Source organism: Pseudophryne corroboree, assembly GCF_028390025.1.
Source record: "Pseudophryne corroboree isolate aPseCor3 chromosome 3 unlocalized genomic scaffold, aPseCor3.hap2 SUPER_3_unloc_7, whole genome shotgun sequence".
Classification (NCBI taxonomy): Eukaryota; Metazoa; Chordata; class Amphibia; order Anura; family Myobatrachidae; genus Pseudophryne; species Pseudophryne corroboree.
In genome coordinates, this window is record NW_026967563.1 from 2,546,131 (window position 1) to 2,572,013 (window position 25,883).

Below are 25,883 nucleotides of genomic sequence, written 5' to 3' on the forward strand. Positions count from 1 at the left end.
ATGACTGGAGAGGTGACTGCTGGGAATGGGACATTATTCAGTAACACCGGGGGATGTGTCTGGGTGATGATTGTATCACTGTGTGTGTCAGGTTCCTATAAGCTGTCAGGATGTCACTGTCTATGTCTCCATGCAGGAGGGGGAGTATATAGAGGAACACAGGGGTCTGTACAAGGACATGATGACGGAGAATCACCGGCCCCTCACATCACTGGGTAAGAGGAGACTATCATGTATTGTACAGGGGAGAGCAGGTATGGGGACCCCCTTTATACACACATCATCTGATAATCACATATATACACTGTACTCAGTCACTGTGTGTCTCCTACAGATGGGCCCAGTAACAGAGATACCCCAGAGAGATGTCCCCGTCCTCTGTATTCCCAGGATTGTACAGAGGAGAATCACAGGATCCCACAGGAGGATCAGGTAGGTGGGATTTGGGGTCTCCCCAATATACCAAAGTGACTGTCACTATATGATCTGTAGAGGAGCTGTGTGTCTTATACACTGATATTATACTGTTTCACCTCAGTTTAATCTGACTGTATGCAAATGTCATTATAGTGTTTTTTGTTTTTTAGGTGCAACGTCTGTCTGATATTAAAACAGAAGATATAAAGGGAGAGGAAGATACGTATGTGACTGATATAAAGGCAGAAGATATAGCGGGAGAAGAAGAGACGTATGTGACTGATATAAAGGCAGAAGATATAGAGGGAGAAGAAGATACGTATGTGACTGATATAAAGGCAGAAGATATAGCGGGAGAAGAAGAGACGTATGTGACTGATATAAAGGCAGAAGATATAGAGGGAGAAGAAGAGACGTATGTGACTGATATAAAGGCAGAACATATAGAGGGAGAAGAAGAGACGTATGTGACTGATATAAAGGCAGAAGATATAGAGGGAGAAGAGACGTATGTGACTGATATAAAGGCAGAAGATACAGAGGGAGAAGAAGAGACGTATGTGACTGATATAAAGGCAGAAGATATAGAGGGAGAAGAAGATACGTATGTGACTGATATAAAGGGAGAAGAAGAGACATATGTGACTGATATGAAGGCAGAAGAAGAGACGTATGTGAGGGGTGATCAGCAGTGTAAGGAGGAGGAGATCCCTACAGATATCAGCACAGGTGAGTAATAAACACTTATTACAGAAGTCACATATTCTCCTTCCTCAGTCACTACAGCAATCTCTTATCCTACACCCTCCTCCGCCATCAGCCCTGTTCTCAGTTGGGTGTCTCTAACACAAGGCTATCCATGACAAATATCACATGTAGAGAGTTATTACACACAACACTATAATGTTATTAAAAGTAACAAGCATAAGTTTATTATTAGTGATTATATATAAATGTGTATATATGTATGTATATAATATAAGTAGTATTGTTTTTTGTGGAATATGAAATATTTCCTGCTATACAGTAGACCTGAGCTCACCAAGTACAATTTGTATAAAAATACATTTGAATCTAGAACTTCAAGTAAAACAGGTTAAAAGCTTATCACAAGTACATATCTGTATAATCATAAGACAAGCGTTTTGCACTTATTGTCACCCTTGCATGGGCGGGCTTGTTCTTATCCACTCCAATTCACTCTGAATCCAAATTACATGTCACCAATGCGTTTCATCAATAGTGAGTTCTTCAGGGGTGTTTTCTGTTAAAGCTTTAGCCTTAAATATCAGTTGTGTAGACTTGAAATAATTGTGTAACCTTCAGACGGTAATTGTGGACTTGTTCATGATGAACACATTCCTAATTACTTGTGAATAATAGTTCCTGCTCTGTGCAGTTCTGAGGTTATGACTTTAGGGAATGTAATGGTCAGATCCAATATTGCTCAATCTAAGGTCTCCCGGTAGCCTTACTACATACATAAATGTGTCTTACACTCAGTATTTTAACTAACAATAATAAACAGTGGAGTTTTAGTTCATGTATTGCTCAGTGCATTTAAGCCTGCAGCTCCCGACAAGGGACCCCACTATACTGCAGGTCCTACTCTATTGCCCAAAATAATTACCATAAAAACAGCTATCACATTAGTGTTAAACTTTAGGTATGCTCTCAGCGGCGGGAACAGTGGCTGAAAGGCTTGGATTGGTTTTCAGAGCACCAGTCTGACCTGCCACCACATCTCACGTGGCCCTCCAATTCACCAGATCTGGGACTGTTTGGCTGGGTCCGGCATTGTACTGTTGGTGCAGTTCCTGATGCGTTTGTAACGATTGGTGGTTGGTAGGGGTCCTAAATGCCTGTGGTCCCGATTTGTCATGATCTACTTCACCCACTGTTCCGCCGCTGAGATTCTTGGTGTCCATGCTTCTTCCACTGTAGATGGATACTACTCACTGTCTACAAGGGATCACCAACAAACAAATGCCGGTCTCGGACAAAACCAATGGCTCCCTTTTGGCAGTTGCATCACGTGCAGGACCCATGGTTCCATCTGAAAAAGAAACCTAAAGAACATATTAAAGACTCAATAGCCGGTGCCCTCCAAACCAGGCTGCATCAGTTGGTGTAACGTAATGTAGAATCCATACAAGGCGGCACTCAGAATAAATAGACCAGGCAGGTTTAGTGTACCAACGTTTCAATGCTCTATTCGCGGCATTTTCATCAGGGTGCAGAACACAAGAGACATACAACCACTCTCCTAATATACCCAGTGGAATCGTCCATGTCGCCATCCGTCGCGCACTCCAGCGCATCAAAGTGACGTCATCTAACACACGCTATGTCCGGGGACATGGAGAGAACCCCGTCCACGTGACCTATAGTAACCAATGAGGACAAAAGTATCAAGTAACCTGCCAACAAAACAGTGTAACAACACCGATCAAATTCTATCCTCTTAAATATATATATCTTTCTCTGCCAGGGTCCACAGGTTATCCACAGGATAACATTGGGATATGATGACGTGACAGCAGATTTGCAAAAAACGGTCAAAGCATTCGGCCTCCCAGCATGCAACGGGCCTGTCCATATATCCCCGCCTCCTGACTCAGGCAAATCAGTTCTTTGGTGCGGCAGGAGCCGGACCATGATCAGAGGGCTGCTGTTTTTTTAGCAGCCATAAGTTTTTTTATTTTATTTTATTGTATTACTATTTTTTTTTTTGAGTGATCTTTCTATAAAGCATCTTATACGCACCTTAGAGTCACTCCAACAACTCCCCGCCGGGTCGCGACAACGCTTACCCACATGTACAATGAGGCAGGCACAGGTTCTGGTGAACCTTCTTGGGCTACTTTGCACAGACATTATCCTATATAGCTGAGCAGTTTATACCAGCTCCTATACCAGTGATAGGTTTCCCTATTAACCTTTACATGCAACATTCATTCTGAGGTTTATACACCTAGGGAGTTGTCAGCCTCTCAAAAAAGCAGGCTGAAAGGTTGGTGGTAAGTAAATCACATAGACATGATACAACATCTTCACAGTCTACACATGTTTTAGATGAGGATTCGTTGGAGGATGAGGACTCATTGCACTTCAGAAGGTCTCAGCTCCGTGGACATATCATCTGAGCTAATTAGTGCTATGTAAGCCATTCTATCCTTAGAAGAGGCAGCAGAGCCTGTGTTAAAAACTATAAAAACTAAGGCAACTGTGTTTAAACATCCCAAAACAGCTGATGGAAATTTTGGGTTACGCCCAGTAGGAAGTTAGAATTCCAAGAAATGGAATTCCAATTATCCTCGTCCAGCTGGGGACTGTTTAAAAAAAAAGGGAGGTGGCTCCCAAAGTAGATTCTTAGGTCTTAGATTGGAGCGAAAATCTACATTACTTTTGTTTTTAACATCAATAAATGATGTCACGGGGTGTGTGGCCTGACTGGAAAGGCAGCAGGAAGCAGGATAAAGGAATTCCTGCTTATATAGGTCCTTTCTGCCTTTTGCAGCTGTCCTACGGGCTCTTTCGGGCCCTTTCTTGCCCCTGTGTGTGTTTTGACACCCTGGTGTGAAGGTTGCGGAGCCGGGGAGCCATTCATTTGGCTTTTGCAGGTTGCGGCCTACACCCGGATCTGAAGCCGCGGACTGAAGTTGTGCAGTGATCCCACCGCGGACCGGACCTCAGCGAGGTAACACTGCTACTCACCAAGGGCTGGAGACATGGAGTGGAGTTGCTATCCCGGCATCTGATGGGGCGCATACTACGGGGATTGGTTGTCTCAGCAGGGACGCGTCAGGTTAGTCAGCTCACCTGCCTGCAGCCTGCCTTCTACTTTCCGTCCATTGAAGCCCTGAGTCGTGGCAGCGGGGAATACACGGAGCAATTGCCTGTCATCACTCCAGCAGTGTCCCGGTATCTCCCCCTCTCCTTCTTACCCATGGTGCTACGGAGGAATCTGGCAGAGCTGTGAATTATAGAGGACATACACGTGGGGTTCCTATGCAGCCAGATACGCTACCCTGTGCCACTGCATCCTAGTATCCTCTCCTCTCCTGTCTTATTACTGACCTGGTTCACCCGCCATAGCCGGCCAGTTTTTTTCTGATTTGGGCTTCCCTGCCAGAAGTGGCTATCTTGAAAACTGGCAATATAGCCGCATGCCCTCCTGAAACCAGCCGCTTCTCTGGGAGCTACAGACACTGCCAGCCCATGATCAGTGCCCTTCACTACAGCCTCAGTGATTTCCTGCAAGGACTTCTGCCACTGCGGCCCTACCTGGGCAGTAAGTGGTCGCCTGAACTGCTTTTATTATTATTATTGCCTGGCCTCCACTCCTGCTCTGTCAACTCCTTCTAGTGGCAGACTGTGCTGACTACATCCTCCATACTGTATGACTGCTGCTGTTTTTTTCCCTCCTGCTCCCCTCAATCCCCGCAAGATCCAATAAGAGCTCTTGGGGCATCAGTATAGCTATGGCGTAACTGTCACAACTGAGGGTTTAGGCTGACGGGAGGAAGCCTCAGTTGTAGGGGCTGAGATGAAATTAAACTTGGGAGGTTTCATCAGACCCCTGGACATGTAAGTGCAGAATGATTACCCGAAGGTGTGACCATGACAACCAAGTTAAAATTCAAAATAAAAGTTTATTAACAGACTCCGTGAAGCAACAAACAGCATTCAAGGTTTAGCAATTGACAGAGGCAAATAACACAGTTCCTGGAACACGTAACCATAGGAGGTATCTCAGAGCACTGGTAGGTTAGAACAGATGTTAAAGTCCTATGATGGAAAAACCTTACCAGGCCTGGTTGTAGTAGTGGAGATAGCCGAGGAACATGCCAGTAGTTGTAACAGGTGAATCTGTAACTTGAGTAAGCTGCTGTATCAGCTGGATGGAACCAGCCAGGTGGTAAGACACGGAGTGGATGCTGGATGGAACCAGCCAGGTGATGAAACACAGAGTGGATGATGTGAGATGCTAAGGAGCGTAGAAACAGAATAGCTGATAGATGATTACCGGTGGTAGTGGATACTGCTGGTAAGATAGGATCCGCTGGATCAGCACCGGTGTTTTGTAGAAACTGGAATCAGTTGAAAGCTGGCTGCTGGAAGCAGATAGTAGATAGCTGGAAACTGGACAGCCACGGAGGACTGTAGAGTCAGGCTGCACCGCAGGATGGAAAGCAGGTGCGGGTCTCTTTGTGGATGCTGGAGACAGGAACTGGAACCTGGAGAAACAAGCCACAGGAGAGAGAGACTGGAACAAGGTATGACATTCAAAGCACTGACATCTATCTGGCCCAGACACAGGATACTTATACCTGCTGTAATGCAGGCATTGGCTGGGCAATTATGCAGATTCCAGAGACGGTGGATTGGAGGAATTGGAGCATGTGATCAAATCCAACATGGCTGCGCCCATGCTGGAACCTGGAGGGAAAACTGGTTTGAAATGAAATGTGCAGATATAGTGATAATGGCAGCGCCGACCGCGGAGGACAGGAGACACCAGATGACAGTTATATGCTGAGACACTTGGAGGGCAGCAGAGGCCGCGGCAGGCATGATACACTATACTGAGAACCTGCAGCAATAACACAGGAACGGTGGCGGAGGACGGGAGACGCCATGTTGGATTCAAACATGGCGCCGCTGTGGTAGTGTCTCAGAATGACAGGAGGGATGTGCCGAGTGTTGACACAGATGAGATCCGGACTTGGAACGCTGGGCCAGTCTCAGAAGACACCTGAACGGCAGGTAATGGCATCCAGATACCCGGATCAGGACAGTAACAGTCCATGTGTCCAGGACAGTAGCAGGCTCCAGTTGCTGGCTCATATAAATTACTTTACCGCTCAAGGATGGCATCTTCTTGCTATTACCCATAAACAACTGACCTCACAATGTTTCTGTAACCGATGGCCACTGTGGGTCTATGCTCACTGATGTCTCCCTATTTCCACACTTCAATACTTCTGCTATGTCGCTTCTGGCCTCCTGACCTTGTTCTCTGATCTCCATAATGTTATGCTGAAGAATGGGCAGAACTGGAATATCAACTCATAAGAAAGCTAAACCTCGTCCTCAACAGGAAACCTCTCAAACTGATTTGAGACCTTTTATTCTTCCTAATCAACTAACATTGAGCCCCAGTCCTGATCATTCAGAATCTTCTCCCATCCCGTCTCTAAGTCCTTCTATGATGGCTTAAACCTATTGTTTAAACCCATGGCAAGCCAGGTGGGCTCTCTTCTTCTCTCGGTTCTCCTTCAAAGTCTTTAACCACCTAGGAACCTTAAATCGAAGAACAGATGCACTTTCTCGTTCTTTTCAAACGGATGATTCACTCTCCTCTGAGAAACAATTTATTCTGAATCCGGCTTCATGTGCTTCAACTCGTACTGTTCCTCTACCTCCTCCTCCGAGAACTTTTGTAGCACCAAAATTTTGCAGGAAATTGCTTACGTGGGCTCACCCTTCATCTTTCTTGGGTCATGTTGGTGGTCTTAAGACTCTCAGGTTCATTCAGCGATTCTACTGGTGGCTTCATCTTACAACGGATGTCTTTGAATTTGTAGCTGCCTGTTCCAAGTGTGTTCAACATAAAAGTCCACGAACATCTCCCTCGGGTCTTATTCATCCACTTCCAACACCTCAAAAGCCTTGGACTCACATCTCCATGGATTTCATAACCAATTTGCCAGTCTCCAGAGGGCACAACACCATTTGGGTCATTGTGGAATGATTTTCGAAGATGGCTTACTTCATACTCCTCACTGGTCTTCCCTTTGCTCCTCAGCTATCCAAATTGTTTTTCTCATACAATTTTCATTTGCATGGCCTTCCACAGGAACTAGTTTCTGATCAAGGTCCTCAATTCGTCGCCAAGTTCTGGAAAGCTCTCAGCTCTGTCCTAGGAATCAAGTTGAACTTCTCTTCAGCCTACCATCCCCAGACTGACGGACAGACTGAAAGAGTCGACCAAGATCTGGAAACTTTCTTACGGATGTTCATGTCCCCTGCTCAGGAAGACTGGATGGATTACCTCCCATTTGCTGAGTGTCACAACTGAGGGCCTGAGCTGACGGGAGGCAGCCTCAGTTGTAGGGGCTGAGATGTAACGGAACCTGGGAGGTTGTATCAGGCCCCTAGTAAGTAACATGTAGAAGAACTGCCCGAAGGCGTGACCACGACAACCAGGGTAAAAGTCAATGATGTTTATTTATGACAAACTCTGTAACACAGCAGCAGTAAAAAGAAAACATAAAAATCAGCAGAGGATAAATACAGTTCCTGGGTACTACAGGGTGGCAAGAGCCACAGGGCTCTGGTAGTGTGAGATAGTTCTTATAATCTTCTAGTTGGAAAGTCCTTACCAGGCCCGACTGTAGCAATGGAGATGGCCCAGGATCGTACCAGCTGGTGTTCCAGGAAAAGCTGGGCTGCTATGGATAAAACGGCTGCTGTGGGTACTGGCTGGAACCAGACTGATGTTGGCACGGAGTGGATACTGGCTGGAACCAGTTAAATAATAAATGTAGCTTGAGAGCGATGAAATATGAAGTGATGTTTGGAGCTTGGGAGCGGTGAAATTATAATGCCGGTGATAAATGATAATCTGCAGAAAAGGGTACCGGCACTTTAAGAAGAGCTGACCTCTGCTGGAAGCTGGATACTGAAAGCAGGTAGATCTGTAGCTGGAAACAGATGAATCCAAGAAGATAGGAGAGTCAGGCTACACCGCAGGTGGAATGCTGGTGCAGGTCTCTTAAGTGGAAGTGTGGAGATAGGAGCTTGAACCTGGAAAACAACCACAGGAGAGAGACAAACTGGAACTAGGTTTGACAACCAAAACACTGACGCCTTCCTTGCTCAGGCACAGATTACTTATATCTGCAGCAAGGAAGGGATTGGCTAGGCAATTATGCAGATTAACATTGCAAACAACAGATTGGTGGAAATGAAGAGATGACAGAATCCAAGATGGCTGCGCCCATGCAGACACTTGGAGGGAAGTTTGGTTTGTAATCCATGTGGGAATTAAAACAGTAATGGCGGCGCCGGCCACAGGAGACAGGAGACGCCAGACTGATAAGTGCACATTTAACCACGCGGGCACAGTGGAGGCCGCAGCTGACGTAATCACCACTCTGACATTCTGCATGTAGAAACTCAGGAACAGCGGCGGAGGCCGCGGGAGACGCCATTCCGGATGTAACAGGGTTGCAGTGACCGCGTCTCAGAGTGACAGGAGAGGAGGCAGGAATGTGGACATCAGTGTAACAGATGGGATCCGGTCCTGGAACGCTGAGCCAGCCTTAGGAGGCATCTGAAGGGTAAGTAATGGCGTCCAGATACCCGGATCGTGACACTGAGTTTGCATACAATAACCTATATCATTCTTCTACCAATTCCACTCCTTTCTTAATTAACTATAGTTTTCATCCACGAGTTCCTTCCTCTCCCACCTCTTGAGGTTCCTGCTGCTGAATCCGCTTTTCGTCAGTTCACTAAGATTTGGAGACAAATTCAAAAGGCGCTACTTAAGACTTCCCAGAAATAAAAGACCTATGCGGATCAGAAACGTAGGGCTGTTCCTAGTCTCAAAGTGGGAGATTGTGCTTGGATATCCACCAAAAACCTCAGACTCAAAGTTCCTACCAGAAAGTAAAATTCATCGGTCCGTATCCTATGAAAAGAGTGTTGAATCCTGTTTCTTACAAGGTGAAACTGCCTCCCTATTTGAAGATTCCCAATACCTTTCACATTTCTCTGCTAAAGCCTCTTGTACTAAATAATTTTTGGGCAGCTTTCCCTTAACCTCCCAAGGTTGAAGCTGCTCAAAATGAGGAATTCGAGGTTCATGTTTCTTGACTTCCACAAGAGGTATGGTCATCTCCAGTATCTCATAGATTGGAGGGGATATGGTCCGGAGGAAAGATCTTGGGTGGATGCAGAGGATGTTCATGCTCCAAGACTGAGTTGTGCCTTTCATGCCAAGAATCCCACTAAGCAGCATGGGTGTTCGGAGACCACCCTAAAAAGGGGGGTACTGTCAGCATCCGGAGTCTTACCACCGGTTCTGGTCCCTGCGGCCTTCCTCTTAGCTTCCTCTTAACCTGCTGGTGTCGCTGCGATGGATAGGAGCTACAGCAGCGAGGTCCTCTGGTGCGGCTGCCAGGTGTCTGGAGGCCGAGGTCCGGGTCCTGGGGAGGGGAGCATGGCAGCCGGAGGTGTCTGTTTCCAAGTGTCCTGTTGCTGGAGTGCGGCGTCTGGGAGGCTGAGGCCAGAGGTAGTGGCTGTGTGCTGGTTCCACATGTGTCCTCTGTGCAGGGAGCCACCATGTTGGAGACCAATCCAAGTCAATAGGTGTCCCAGTTCGCGTCCAGCCAATCTGGTACAGGCTTCCCTTATAAAAAGGGGTTGATGCTTAGCTATGTTGCCAGTACTTCAAGTTACTTGCTGCTGTAAGATGCCCTGCGCTCCCAGGTTAACCCCTGGTATCCTGGCTCTGTTGTGTCCGCCTGGTGGTCAGTTCTGTTATTGCAGTCCTTTGCTCCCAGTCCACCTGCTCTTGTGGTTTAACCACTGGTCCCTCTATCTGCTAGAGGGTCTCCGTTTGCTGATGGTGCTCACAGCGATCCTCTCTTCAGCATCGCTTACAAATCACAAGTCACTTCTTCATTCCATGTTCTTCAGCATCATTTACAAATCACTAACCTTCCATCTTTCAGAATTCTCTCAGACTTCTCTCCTAGTCGTTGTGTATGATTGAGGTCTCATTAAAACTGAATTCCTCTTTCTTCAGTGTATCATTCTTTGTCATTGTCCTCATTGCCTACCCCTCTACATCTTCAGGCCTAAGTCTTCAATCCATGAGTAAGAACTACATTCAGCCACCTCGTTTCCTGCCTTTGCCGATAGCTGCTCCCTCAGTCAATTATCAGTCGTCCGATCCCCAACTCAAACCAAGCATGACATGGAAGAAGGGGAATTCCTGGTTTCTCTGGATATTAAGGATGCGTATCTTCACATCCCAATATGGCCACCTCTTCAGGCTTACCTCAAGTTTGCATTGCAGGACAGTCACTACCAGGTCCAGGCCTTGCCTTTCGGTCTCTCAACGGCACAGAGGGTGTTATCAGGGGTGATGACAGAGATGTTGCTACAACTCCGCAAGCAGGAAGTGAACATTGTTGCATACCTGGACGATCTCCTCATAATGGCTATATTCAGAGCACAGACTACTCAGGCATCATGGGTGAATTCTCAATCTGCAGAAATCCCACTTAGAACCTACGCAGAGGCTTCAGTTCCTGGTAATGATACTGGACACGGTTTCTCAGAAGGTGCTCCTTCCTGTGGACAAGGCAAAGATAATTCAGATAATGGTATGTTCCATTTTGAAGCTGAACAAAGTTTCGGTACATCTTTGCATACGCTTACTGGGAAAGATGATGGCCTCCTACGACGCAATTCGGTACGGAAGATTCCATGCATGACCATTCCAGCTGGATCTGCTGGAAAAATGGTCTGGGTCACATCTGCACATGCGCCAGATGATATGCCTTTCACCAAACGCCAGGATTTCCCTCTTGTGGTGGTTGCTGATCTCCCTTCCAGAGGGTCTACACTTTGGAATTTATCATTGGATTCTGCTGACAATGGATGCAAGCCTCCATGGTTGTGGTGCAGTGACCCTAGGGGCTCGGTTCCAATGAAGGTGGTCTGATCAAGAGGCTTCCCTTCCGATAAATGTTTTGGAACTCAGGGCGATTTACAATGCCCTTCTGCTGACCTCTTTATTTCCTTCAGTATTAGGCCATACAGGTATGGTCGGAAAACGCACCAACTGTGACGTACATAAACCAACAAGGAGGTCCAAAGAGCAGAGCTGCAATGAGGGAGGTGTCACAGATACTCCTCTGTGTGGAGCGGAATCCCAAGGCCATTTCCGCCATATTCATTCCGGGAGTAGACAATTGGTGATCAGACTTCCTCAGTAGACACGATCTGCACCTGGGGGAATGGGGCCTCTACCCGCAAGTGTTTCAGCAGATATTTAATCGGTCGGGCTACCCGCAAATCAACTTGTTGGTTTCTCAGCTCACCAAGAAGTTTCTGTGTTACTGTTCTGGGATGAGGGATCCACAGGCCGCAGCAGTAGACGCTCTGGCGACACCGTGGATTTACCGGTTAGTGTACTTGTTCCCTCCAGTTCCTCTAATTCCAAGAGTTCTCAAAGGACTTAAAGGGACAGGGTTCAGGCAATTCTGATTGCCCCAGACTGGCACCGCAGGTCCTGGTATGTAGACATTCTATCCTTATTACTTATAGGCCCCTGGCCTCTGCCAATTCAGAATGATCGTCTTACACAAGGGCCGTTCATCTATCCAGACTTACCACGGCTACGTTTGATGCAATGGAAGTATATTGGGAGGATTTTTGCCAGGAAAGAGATTCCGGGCAAGGTTATCTCGACTATGCTCCAAACCGGCCAGATGGTCGCATCGAAACATTACCATTGCATATGGAAGAAATGTGTCTCTTGGTGTGAGGGTCAACAGTATTCTGCTATGGATTTTCATCTGGGACATTTCTTGCACTTCCTGCAGGCTGTTGTGGATGTGGGCCTATGTTTAGGCTCCATAAAAGTTCAAATCTCAGCATTGTCTTTTTCTTCCAGGGAACAATTGGCTGTTCTCCCAGTGGTCCAGATGTTCTTGACGGGTGTCCTTTATATTCGACCACCCTTTGTTCCTCCCACAGCGCCATGAGTTCTCAATTTGGTTCTGGCCTTTCTCCAATCGGTTTGATTGAACATTTACACAAGGTGGACATGGAGTATTTGACATGGCAGGCTATCATGTTGTCCTTGGCCTCAGTGAGGCGTGTTTTGGAATTAGAGGCCTTATTCTGTAAGAGTCCATCTGTGGTGTTTCATGAGGATAGAGCATTGCTTAAAACTCGCTAGACATTCTTGCCTAAGGTGGTGTCAGCATTTCATATCAATTGGCCAATGGTGGTTCTGGTTGTCACTGGCACGTCTGTTACACCAATGTCCTTGGACGGTGTTCAGGCTTTGGAGATTTATGTCAAGAGTCCAGCTCGTCTCAGAAAATCAGACTCGCTTTTTGTTCTCTATGATGCTTCAAAGATTGGTTGTCCTGCTTCGAAGTAGTCTATTGTGTGTTGGATCAGGCTTATGATCCAACAGGCTCACTCTTCGGCAGCTTTGCCGCTTCCGAGGTCTGTTCAGGCCCACTCCACACGGTCAGTGGGTTCTTCCTAGGTGGCTGCCCGGGGTGTCTTGGCTTTGCAGTTATGCTGGGCAGCTACTTGGTTGGATTCGAACACGCTGTAAAGTTTTAAAGGTTCAACACCTTGGCTACTGAGGACCTTCAGTTTGGTCAATCAGTTTTGATGGGGTCTCAGCACTCTTCCACCCAGTTTGGAGTTTTGGAACTTGCCCATGGTACTAAGACCATCCCAGTATCCCCTTGGACATGAGAGAAAATAGGATTTTAATACTTACCGGTAAATCCTTTCTCGTAGTCCATAGGGGATACTGGGCATCCCGCCTCTGTGCTTTGATATTTTCCAGCAAGAGTTCTTGTGTGTTGTAGTTTGGGTCTGCTTTTGCTGTCCCTATTTTCAAGTTGTGTTTAGTGTTGCTATCCTCTTGTTATGTTGTGTGCTGGTTCGTTCTCTCACCACTTTCCTGTCTCTTTTCCGCCTTTCAAAGTATGTCCGTCTCCTCGGGCACCGTTTTCCTGGACTGAGTCTACAGGAGGGGCATAGAAGGGTGGAGCCAGCACACTCTGAAGAAGTTTTAAATTGCCAGGCTCCAATGGACCCCATCTATACCCCATGGTACTAAGACCATCCCAGTATCCCCTACAGACTACAAGAAAAGGATTTACCGGTAGGTATTAAAATCCTCGGTTGATGGTATCACTGTGAGGGCTCAGTTTCGCATTACAATAAGCTTAGTAGGAAAGCCCCATTTGTATTATACATTTCCTTGGGTGGAATAGACGCCTTTTGGCCAGCGTCACAGGAGAAATATCCGGAAATATCTACAGATTATCCAGGCACTCAGCTGTGGATGAGGAAGGCAAAGCAGCCTATAGAATGTGTTCTTTAATATGAAAAAAGTGGACCCTGAGCAGAGTGTCCCTCGGTGTTTGGATAGAGGCCTGTTTGGACTTTGGGAGTCTATGGATCCTATCAATAAGAAGGTCTGTGGCAGAAGCCTTCTGTGAAAGTTTCTGAAAAGAGAACCGTGGCATAATCACAAAGCTCAGTATTTGTAGCAGAATCCGGAACGCCCACTGGCCCTCATTCCGAGTTGTTCGCTCGCAAGCTGCTTTTAGCAGCTTTGCACACGCTAAGCCGCCGCCTACTGGGAGTGAATCTTAGCTTATCAAAATTGCGAACGAAAGATTAGCAAAATTGCGAATAGACGCTTCTTAGCAGTTTCTGAGTAGCTCCAGACTTACTCGGCATCTGCGATCAGTTCAGTGCTTGTCGTTACTGGTTTGACGTCACAAACACACCCAGCGTCCGCACAGACACTCCTCCGTTCCTCCGGCCACTTCTGCGTTTTTTCCAGAAACTGTAGCGTTTTTTTACACACTCCCATAAAACAGCCAGTTTCCGCCCAGAAACACCCACTTCCTGTCAATCACATGCGATCACCAGAACGAAGAAAAAACCTTGTAATGCCGTGAGTAAAATACCTAACTGCATAGCAAATTTACTTGGCGCAGTCGCACTGCAGACATTGCGCATGCGCATTAGCGACTAATCGCCCTGTTGCGAAAGAAAAATAACGAGCGAACAACTCGGAATGACCCCCATTATTCTGATATTATTTCTCCGAGAGCAGTCTTCTAAATCAATGTGGAGGGTGGGCAGCGCTATTAATTGAAGTGATTGAAATAAACAATATTTTACAATATATATTAAAATTCTTTGTCAATTTATTAAAAAACAAATAAAATATGAATATTATTCACACCTCAAGATTATAAGTAAAAATACAGATGTGCACCTAGATCAGTTCATCTCCATATTAAACCATAAGTGTCTGTTCCTGATTAAATGCCCTGGTAAGTCCACAAGTCCCTCAGAGGTTTGTTCACAGATTGACACAGTTCGGTTATTTGATAGTTACCGATCACCGTATTAGAGGTGGAAAGGCTTCCATGATGGTGCTTCCATGCTGGAAATGGATGTCCTCATTTAGATGGTGATTGCTGTGATTATCCTCGTTAGGGTAGGTGGAGGTTTGCTGGTGGGTTCCGGGCTGGTTCAGACACACGGTGGCAGTCTTGGAGAACTGGAGTGGTGCTGATGGGGGGGTTCTAACGCGTTTCACTGCTTCCCCAAACGATTTGCAGCTTTGTCAAAGGATACCATGTAGTAGGAAGTGAGGGTTTATATACCCTTCTTAATGAGGAGGATTGATGACACATGTGACAATTAATTTCTTCAATCACTTCAAAACATGTCTAGAGAATAGGTATAATATAAGGAAGGCAGACCTAATAAAATAATTTAATTCATATTCTATTATTCGTAAGGCTTATTACGATATTACAATTTTTATTTGTTTCTCTGAGCTTATTACAGGAAGTGCAGGTTAGGCAGTTTTTAACCAATAATCATATATGTTTACACCTGGTTGTTATGGTGATTCTATCATAAATAGTTCCATTGGTGACTCAATTTGATTGACATAAATTTCAGCCAATTAGAAAATCTGACCCTTTAATTGGTCTGGGGCGGTCATGTGATCGCAAGTGTACTCCGTTATCCCCGGAGGTCAGTTTGATGAGGATTTATGACTCTCTCACGTGACTTTCCTTTCGTTGTCCCGTGACGTTTATGACTATATGTTTGGCTGGTTGCATAGCGCCGATGACTGCACGATGACGTGCAGTTGCACCCGCAGTTGCTTCCGCCCCTTTTGTTTACTTTTAGTCATGACGCGTCACGTGACCCGACGCTGCTGCGGCGAGTGACGTGTCTTGTGACCCGACGGGCCTGCGGCGAGTCACGTGACACGTCATCTACTGGCAGTCTAAGTATGGGTTAACACATATAGCAGCTGATATATTTCTTTACTGGATGGTTCTATTTCAAACATGATATTGTCCCATTGATGGTATCTTATAAACTAATTGGATCCTGTCCGCGCCCCGAGTCACGTGACACGCGTCGGACACACGGCCGGGTCATGTGTCTCGGCGCTGTCCCGTGTCTAAGGAGCTGGGACATGACAATCATTTACAAAACTTGACCAATAAATCTCTATGGATCTGATTTCATTAAAATGATAGTACAGCAAACATGAGAAGCAAAATAGAAACAATAATGTTCTATTATCGGGCGTGTAAGATTTCATGAAGCTCACAATAATTGTATCATGTGACTAAGGTGTAAAGGTATTAAATATATTTATCATATATCTATCTAGCAGTATTAAGATCTATAGTAGGAGTGGAGGCTCAGTATAATATAAGGCTGGTTGATAATAACAGGTTAGGATAATCAATAGTCATATTAGACACAATTTCTGGATACGCTTATTGAAGGAATTACTCAAGTTACAACACACAATGTACATTACTAAGTGAATAAAGATTTCAACATACCACCTATTTATTAATGGTGGTCAGTAGGCGTATGTTAGATGAATTTTAGACTTATGTGAACATTGAATATGATGATATAGTCATGATATCCGTCATAGTAGCACATTCAGTTCTACTGCCTCGTTTAATCCATCAGGATAGATAGAACCTATTTTATGCATCCAGTAGACTTCCTGTCTGCATAATTTACTAAAGCGATCTCCACCTCTACTAGTGGTGGGTATATGTTCTACTCCTATTATTTTTAAGCTAGCTGGATCGCTATTATGAACGTCCAAAAAGTGTTTGGATACACTGTGTGTTAATATTCGGTTTAAGATATTCCTCCGGTGTTCCAGGAATCTTATCCATAATTTTCTCGTTGTACGACCTACATATCTCTGATTGCACCCACAGATAAGTATATAAATAACATAAGAACTGTTACAATTGATTAAGCTTCTAATATCCCAAGGTTCATGAAGATTATTGTTGGATTTAGATGTTTGTATATGTTTACATGTAATACATCTGTCTCCACCACATTTATAAAAGCCTTTCGGTTTAGGTGGAAGCCAAGAAAGTTTAGCTTCCCGTATAGTGCTTTTATTTTCACTTTTAAGAAAACTTGGTGCTAATAAAGTTTTTAAAGATGTATTCTTTTTAAAAATAAATTGAGGTATTATTGGTAGATCTTCTGTCAAAAGATGGTCCTGCCGAAGAATATTATAATTTTTCTTTATAATCCGTTTAATTTCGGAGCATTGGTCATTAAAGGTGGATATAAAAGCTATCTGTCTGTTTGGCTGTTCTGGGGGTTTATCTTTTTGGACCAATAGCTCTTTTCTCTCCATTGCTAGAACTTCTTTAAAAGCTATCTGGAGGGTCTTAGTTGGATAATCTCTCTGTTTAAAAGAGTCCAGCATAGCTTCTGCTTGTATCACAAAATCTTCTTTTTTTGTACAATTTCGTCTAAGCCTTTTGGAATATTTTGTTTCCATGGAGGATAATGGGCACTTCGATAATGCAAATAGGCGTTAGCACCCACATCCTTAGTGTAATTGGTGGTTATGATGGTGCCATTTTGTATTGTCAGGGTCACATCCAAGAAGTGAATAGTGGAGGGGTGAAAAGTATAAGTGAACTGTAAGTTGTATGAATTGTGATTTAGGTGATCAAAGAAAAGAAGTGCTGATTGAATATCTCCATCCCAGATGATGAATAGGTCGTCAATATAACGTCCATAGAGGACCAGGTTCGCGCCGAACCCCCCCCCCCCCCCAGATGAGGGTGTCCTCAACCTCCCCCATGTAGAGGTTGGCGTAGCTCGGCGCAAACCTGGTCCCCATGGCGGTCCCCATGACTTGTAAATAGTGGGTTTCCAAAAATAAAAAGTGATTGTGATGAAGTATGAATGCTATGGAATTTAATATAAATTTGCGGTGGTCCTCTGTCAGATCATCATCAAGGCATAAACGTCTGGAGATGACTTGGAGGCCCAAGTCATGTGGTATATTGGAATAGAGACTCTGGACATCCAGAGTAAAGAAATTATAGGAATTTTTCCATTTAAATCCATCAATAAGTTTTAAAAAATGAGAGGTGTCTTTGATATGAGATCTGAGAGTGGATACACGTGGCTGTAGGTATGAATCCACATAAAATGATAAGTTGGAAGTGAGGGACCCTATACCTGAGATTATGGGACGCCCCGGGGGTGAAGTGAGGGATTTGTGAATTTTTGGTAAGTGATAATAGATGGGGACTACTGGGTGAGCTGTGTAGAGAAATTTAAATTCTTCTTTGGAGATGACCCCTTCCATTTGTGCTGTGTCTAAAAGTTCCAGTAATTGAGTTTTAAAGGTCTGGGTGGGATCGCCCATAAGTTTTTTATAGAGAGTTATATCATCCAATTGGCGTCTTGCTTCAGAGATACAGTCTGCTCTATCTTGTATGACCAAACCACCTCCTTTATCCGCCTCTTTGATCACTATAGATGTATCTCGGGTGAGGTCTTTGAGAGCTTTTTTCTCTCGTCTGTTTAAATTAGGGTATTTATTCTTCCTAGTTTTACTATCTGAATTTGAGCAAAGGTTTTTAAAGTCGCTAAGAGTAGTCTTTATAGAAGCTTTCAATATTAGAGCCTTTAGATTTGATAGGAAAGAAATTCGATTTAGTTTTGAACCTCTCTCTTGAGACGTCAAACAATTTTTCTGTTTTTTTGATAAAATTAAGGTTATTTTCTTCCCATAGCTCATTAAGAGTTTCTATTGCTGAGTGATCATTTACTACTAGAACTATGGGAAATGCTTCCTCTTTATTTTTAATACGTTTTTGTTTAGCGAAGTGGCGTTTTCGACACAACGTCCTAACAAATCTGTTTAGTTCTACAAATAAAGAAAAAATATTTGGTGTGGATGTGGGAGCAAATTTTAAACCTCGACTTAGTACAGACATCTCGGTTTCTGTTAGTGGTTTAGATGATAAATTAAAAATGTTATTAGTACTGATTTTGTTTTTATTTTTTGATCTCTCTCTTCTTAGCCTCTCTCGTCTCCCTGCTCTCTTTCCTCTGAACTTCTGCTTCTCTTTCTTCTTTTTGGTGTAAATCTGTCTCGGTTCCCGGTTGGTTCCCTGTATGTTTTTTTTGGGCGCTGATATAAAAAACTTTGTTCTTCGTTAGGGGCTCTTTCTGAATTTGCATCCCTTTCTTTTGGTCTAGCACCCATGTAGTTGGAGGAGTCACGTTGATCTTCTACTCTATCTTTTCTGATCTCTTTTTTCCTGTTAGAATAGGTATCTGAGTAGTAGTTCGATCTTTCTCTAAACTCCTTATTTATTGGGTGTTTGGTGGTGGATCTATAGGAGTTTTGTCTACCTCCATAATCTGTAGAATATCTACTGTTGGAGGCATCATTTTTCCTATCGGGATAATTAGACTGTCGATTTCCCTGATTTGGCCTGGAACGTTCTTCGTTCCTGGTTTTACCTTTATCCCTATATGTTCTCACTTGTCCCTCCTTATAGTCCTCCAAATCTCGTTTGAACTTTCTATATTTGGTTTCCAATATCGTGTTCAAATTTATCGACCTTTTCCATGACTATGTGGTCCCTTTCTTTAAATTCTCTTGTATGGCTATGTGGTTCTAAGTTTGTTTTAAGTTGTTTAATTTCTGTCTCAATCGAGGAAGTTTTTTCCTTCCTATATTTAATGACTACCTCCATAAGGGAGAGAGAGCACCGATCAAGTATGTCCTCCCACTCCTTCTGGAAGTGTTCATCACTTTGGAATATTGAGGGTTTGAAGAGTCTAAGGCCCCTCGGGATCATGTTTCTATCTAGGTATTTTTGTAAGTTCACACTGTCTAACCAATGTTTCATTTCTAACTTCAACAGGGTCTCTAGCTTGAAAAATTCCTCTTTTAACTCACAATTTGGTTTTTTGCTATAGCTTCCCCTTGTGAAGATTCCCATTGTGAAATATAGGTCTGCCTTCTTTTGGTTCTATTGTCGAAATTGGTGAAGCAGCTCATGCTAGCAGCCTGAAGGGACTATGTGTAGATGCAAGAGGTAACTTCTAAAAAGAAGAACAGGCGCTCAGCGTGGGTTGCTGCACCAAGCTGCTGCCAATGGACAGGAGAGTCACTCCTGAGGGTAATGGAAAAGATGTGGAGGGTGGGCAGCGCTATTAATTGAAGTGATTGAAATAAACAATATTTTACAATATATATTAAAATTCTTTGTCAATTTATTAAAAAACAAATAAAATATGAATATTATTCACTCCTCAAGATTATAAGTAAAAATACAGATGTGCACCTAGATCAGTTCATCTCCATATTAAACCATAAGTGTCTGTTCCTGATTAAATGCCCTGGTAAGTCCACAAGTCCCTCAGAGGTTTGTTCACAGATTGACACAGTTCGGTTATTTGTTAGTTACCGATCACCGTATTAGAGGTGGAAAGGCTTCCATGATGGTGCTTCCATGCTGGAAATGGATGTCCTCATTTAGATGGTGATTGCTGTGATTATCTTCGTTAGGGTAGGTGGAGGTTTGCTGGTGGGTTCCGGGCTGGTTCAGACACACGGTGGCAGTCTTGGAGAACTGGAGTGGTGCTGATGGGGGGTCCTAACGCGTTTCACTGCTTCCCCAAACGATTTGCAGCTTTGTCAAAGAATTTATCACGAATAGAGACCGGGTCTTCCTGAAGGGTGTCATGTGCTGAAATCAGATCTTTGTGAGGCGCAACAATCTCTTTCATCTTAGTCTGTACGAGTGCCAATCTCACTGATATCAGACCTCAAAGCTTGAATATTAGAGTTAAGTTCTAAGGTTATTTCAGTCCTTAAATGCAGATAACATAGAATGTATAGAGTGTAGAGTAACAGGACCATCTAGAGTGTCTTAAGACGTCTTCAGCCATTACAGCTGGGCTGTGTGTCTGACAAGAAGAAGCAGATGATGTTGTAGCAGTCTCAGCAGGACCAACTGAATTCGAGGTACCAAAGAGATGGACAGGCGGGGCCGATTTGGTACCTTTGAAAAATTTTGGGAGGCATGGTAAGCCGGCTTCAAAGAGACTGACCTCTCAAAGATAGGAAAATACTAATTATCTATAAATAAAAGGAACGCTGTCAGGAGGTTACATCAAGATGACTCCGTTCAAAATGACTTTCTTAGTCGGGGTGACGGGGGAATCCGAGCCAAAATTTCAAGTAAACATGATGTAATGCAACTCAAATAACACAGTAATGACCGAGATATTCCACTAGAGGTCAGCGTGATCACAGACGTGAAGTACTCAGCACAGAGACACACAAATGGCAAAATATATCCAGTGAATAAATCCACAAAATAACACACTGTGAGGTTGTAATCAGAGTGTAATGCGCTGTACTCAGATGATACTTGATACTGGGCTCTGCATGTAGACTGAGAGGAAGTAGATGATAGTGGTACCATATAAATAGAAGGTAGTTTCACCTCCAGGCAAATGCTGCAATTTAGTGTAGTGACCCCGGTCCAGCCGTCAGGACACTTATTTATATTAAACCTTATTGAAGGCAGAAGGAAAAGCATGTGATGGCCGGGCAGCAGGATACAAAATGGCAGTCATCTCACTTCCCAATATCACCGCCGGGCTCCGGTGACTGTGGGCAGCCCGTTCTGTCCCCAGCAGTAGCGGGACCTGCGCACCCGTGTTATCTGGACACATCATCCTTATTACTATTGAGAATAGAGGTAAGACACTGATGATGGGGATGTAATGATAGGATTTTAATTATCTACCGGTAAATCCTTTTCTCGTAGTCTGTAGAGGATGCTGGTGTCCATTTAGTACCATGGGGTATAGACAGGTCCTTTGGGAGCCACTGGCACTTTAAGAGTTTAATAGTGTGGGCTGGTTTCCCTCTATGCCCCTCCTACCAGACTCAGTCTAGAAACTGTGCCAGAAGAGACGGACATACTTTGAGAGAAGGAAATACACAGATAGTGGTGAGATTCACACCAGCTCACACATAACAAAAAGGAAAGCCAAACTAACCAACTTGGAACAATTCAGCAACGGCTGAACCAACAATACTGAACTAAGTAACAATGCAGTAATACGAAGCACAGGGCGGGCACCCAGCATCCTCTACGGACTACGAGAAAAGGATTTACTGGTAGGTAATTAAAATGCTATTTTCTCTTGCGTCCCAGAGGATAATGGGGTCCATTTAGTACCATGGGGATGTACATAAGCTCCCAGTACAGGATTGCGAGTGCTGAGGTAATTGCAGAACTGATTGACCAAACTTGAGGTCCTCAGAGGCCAAAGTATAGAACTTGTAAAACTTAGCAAACGTTTTCGACCCTGACCAAGTAGCCGCTCAGCAAAGCTGAATAGCCGAGACCCCCTGGGCAGACGCCCAGGAAGAACCCACTTTACGGGTAGAGTGGGCCTGAACAGATTTTGGAATTGGCAATTCTGCCGTGGAATAAGCATCCTGGATAGTAAGCCTGATCCAGCGTGAAATTGTCTGCTTAGAAGCAGGACACCCAATCTTGTTGGGATCATAAAGTACAAATAGTGCACCTGACTTCCTGTGACGAGTAGTTCTCTTCACATAGATTTTCAAAGCCCGCATGACATCCAAGGACTTTGAGGTAATTGAGTTGTCAGTAGCCACTGGCACCACTATAGGTTGGTTGATATGAAAAGCTGACACAACCTTAGGGAGAAATTGCTGATGCGTTCTGAGCTCAGCTCTATCCTCATGGAAAATCAAGTAGGGGCTCTTGTGCGACAATGCCCCCAATTCTGACACATGTCTGGCAGAAGCCAAGGCCAACAACGTGACCGCCTTCTAGGTAAGAAACTTTACGTCCACCTCCTGTAAAGGCTCGAAACAGTCCGATTGCAGGAACTGCAGCACCATATTAAGATCCCAAGGTGCCATAGGAGGCACAAAGGGTGGTTGGATGTGCAGAACTCCTTTCAAGAAAGTCTGAACCTCAGGGATAGCAGCCAATTGTTTCTAGAAGAAAATAAACAAGGCCAAAATCTGGATCTTGATGGAGCCCACCCAAGCGTAGGCCAACATCCACACCTGCTTGCAGAAAGAGGAGAAAATGTCCCAGGTGAAACTCCACCGTAGGAAACTTTTTGGATTCACACCAAGGCACATACTTTTTCCAAATCCGATGGTAATGCTTAGACATTACCCCCTTCCTAGCTTGGATCAGAGTAGGAATAACCTTATTCGGAATGCCCTTCCGAGCTAAGATCTGGCGTTCAACCTCCATGCCGTCAAACGTAGCCGATGTAAGTCTTGATAGGCAGACGGCCCCCGCAGTAGAAGGTCCTCGCGAAGAGGAAGAAGCCTCGGAACCTCCTGCAGTAATGCCAGAAGATCCGCGTACCAAGCCCACCTTGTCCAGTCCAGAGCAATGAGGATCGCCGGAACTTGATCTTTTTATTAGTTTGAGAATCCTTGGGATGATTGGAAGTGGAGGGAACACATACACTGACTGGAACACCCACAGAGTCACCACGGCATCAACCGCCACTGCTTGTGGGTCTCGTGAGCTGGAACAGTACCTCTAAAGCTTCTTGTTGAGGTGAGATGCCATCATGTCTATCTGAGGTACACCCCATCGGCGTGTTACCTCTGTGAATACCTCCGGGTGTAGGCCCCATTCTCCTGGATGGAGATCGTGTCTGCTGAGGAAGTCCGCTTCTCAGTTGGCCACTCTCGGAATAAAGATCGCTGACTGTGCCAGCGAGTGTCTTTCTGCCCAGAGGAGGATTCTTGTTACCTCTGACATTGCAGCCCTGCTCTTCGTTCCACCTTGCCTGTTTATGTAGGACACCGCTGTGACGTTGTCCGACTAAACCTGAATGGCTCGATCTTGCAGAAGAAAAGCTGCTTGTAGAAGGCCATTGTATATGGTCCTTAGTTCTAGAATGTTTATTGGAAGGACCGATTCCTGGCTTCACCACTTTCCTTGGAAGTTTTCCCCCTGGGTGACTACTCTCCAACCTTTGAGGCTTGCATCCGTGGTTAGAAGAATCCAATTATGAATCCCAAACCTGCGGCCCTCGAGCAGGTGAGAAGTTTGCAGCCACCAGAGTAGTGAAGTTCTGGCTTTCAGTGATAGGAATATCCGCTGGTGCATGTTAAGATGCGATCCCGACCACTTGTCCAGGAGCTCCAGCTGAAAAAAACGTACATGTAATCTTCTGTATTGTAGAGCCTCGTAGGAGGATACCATCTTCCACAGAAGGCGAATGCACTGATGAACTGATACCTGGGGAGGTTTCAAGACATCCCGGATGATTGATAGGATCACCAACGCTTTCTCCACCGGTAGAAACACCCTCTGCTCTTCCGTGTCGAATTTTCATCACCAGGAAGGGCAGTCTCCTTGTCAGTTCCAAATGTGACTTTGGAAGGTACAGGATCCACCCATGGTCCCAGAGTAGTTGAGTTGTGAGCGCAATACTCTGCAACAGCTTCTCCTTGGAAGATGCCTCTATCAGCAGATCATCCAGTTATGGAATTATGTTCACTCCCTGTTTGCGTAGGAGGAGCATCATCTCCGCCATGACCTTGGTGAACACCCTAGGTGCTGTGGAGAGGCCAAATGGCAATGTCTGGAACTGATAGTGACAGTCCTGTATAGCAAACCTTAGACAGGCCTGGTGAGGTGGCCAGATCAGAATGTGAAGGTACGCATCCTTGATATCCAGGAATACTAAGAATTCCCCCTCCTCCAGACCTGAGATCACCGCTCTTAGAGACTCCATCTTGAATTGGAAAACCCTCAAGTAGTGGTTCAATGACTTCAGGTTCAATATGGGCCTTACCAAACCGTCTGGCTTTGGTGCCACAAACAGGTTTGAGTAATAACCCTTGGTTTTTGGGTGAGGTGGAACTGGAACAATGACATTTGTTTGTACCAATTTTTGAATGGCTTCCTGTAGGATAGCACTTTCTGTCAGCGAAGCTGGTAAGCCTGATTTGAAGAATCTGTGAGGTGGGAGTTCCTGAATTCCAGTCTGTACCCCTGGGTAACAATATCCGTTACCCAGGGGTCTAGGCATGATGACACCCAGACGTGACTGAAATCTTTTAGTCTCACTCCCACCTGCCTGATATCCAGGCTGAGAGGACCACCGTCATTCTGAGTATTTGGAAGAAGCAGAACCTGGTTTCTGTTCCTGGGAACCTGTTGTTGCAGGTTTTTTTGATCTTCTCCAACCTCCTATAAAGAAGGTGGGAGGGGGTTTTGATTTTTTTAAATTTTGCAGTCCAAAAGGACTGCAGTGTAGGTGTAGGATAAGATTTCCTAGCTGGGGCTGCTGCGGAGGGAAGAAATGTCCCGCAATCGCCGTGGAAATCCACGCATCCAATGCGTCCCCAAATAGTGCTTGACCTGTGAATGGCAGGTTATCCACACTTTTCTTGGATTCTGCATCCGCAGTCCATTGGCGTAGCCAGAGTCCTCTGTGTGCCGAGAGAGCCATGGAAGTAGCAGGCCAATGTCCTTCATGGACTCCACCATGAAACCTGCAGAATCCTGTATGTGACGTAAAAACAAGTCAATGTCACTCCTATTCATAGTATCTAAGTCCTCTAGTAAGGTGCCTGACCACTTTACTATGACTTTAGAAGTCCACACACAAGCAATAGTGTGCCTTAAAGCCACGGCTGTAGCAGTGTAGAGTGATTTGAGCGTAGTCTCAATCTTGCGGTCAGCTGGCTCCTTTAAGGCGGTTGAACCAGGGACAGGTAAAACCACCTTTTTAGACAGCCTAGATACAGAAGCGTCTACTATAGGTGGGTTTTCCCACTTCTTCCTATCCTCTTTAGGGAAAGGGAAAGCAATGAGAATTCTTTTAGGGATCTGGAATTTTTTCTCTTGGTTTTTCTAGGTATTCAAACATAGAGTTTAACTCCTTAGAAGCAGGGAAGGTAAGTGAGGATTTCTTATTTACTGTAATATAAGATTCCTCTACTTGTTCTGGAACCTTCTCAGGAATATGCAAAACATCCCTAATGGCTTCAATCATTAGCTGCACCCCTTTAGCAAGGGATGCATCCCCCCTGCATATCCCCATCACCGTCCCCTATATCAGAGTCGGTATCAGTGTCAGCTTTCATTATCTGGGCAAGTGTACATTTTTTGGTGTATGTAGGTGGGGTTTTAGATGAAGTAGTGGGAGCTGAATACTTCATACCCACTACAGATTGTCTCAAAACCTGCGTCTCTTTCTCAGTATGTGACATCCTTGTTGAAATCTGGGATATCATTCCCCTTAAA

The 25,883-nt window shown here is 44.8% G+C and overlaps 2 protein-coding genes across 2 annotated transcripts in view; one reads left to right on the plus strand and one right to left on the minus strand.

Moving 5' to 3' along the window:
* Positions 1–25,883, minus strand: part of LOC134984645 (uncharacterized) — a 475,458-nt gene that overhangs the window by 343,806 nt on the left and 105,769 nt on the right. The window lies entirely within an intron of this gene.
* Positions 1–25,883, plus strand: part of LOC134984624 (oocyte zinc finger protein XlCOF22-like) — a 59,384-nt gene that overhangs the window by 30,153 nt on the left and 3,348 nt on the right. The window contains exons 3-5 of the mRNA XM_063950169.1: positions 137–215; positions 335–432; positions 588–1,146. Of these exons, the coding sequence (XP_063806239.1) occupies positions 179–215; positions 335–432; positions 588–1,146 (694 nt within the window). The 5' untranslated portion in view covers positions 137–178. The remainder of the gene's footprint in view (positions 1–136; positions 216–334; positions 433–587; positions 1,147–25,883) is intronic.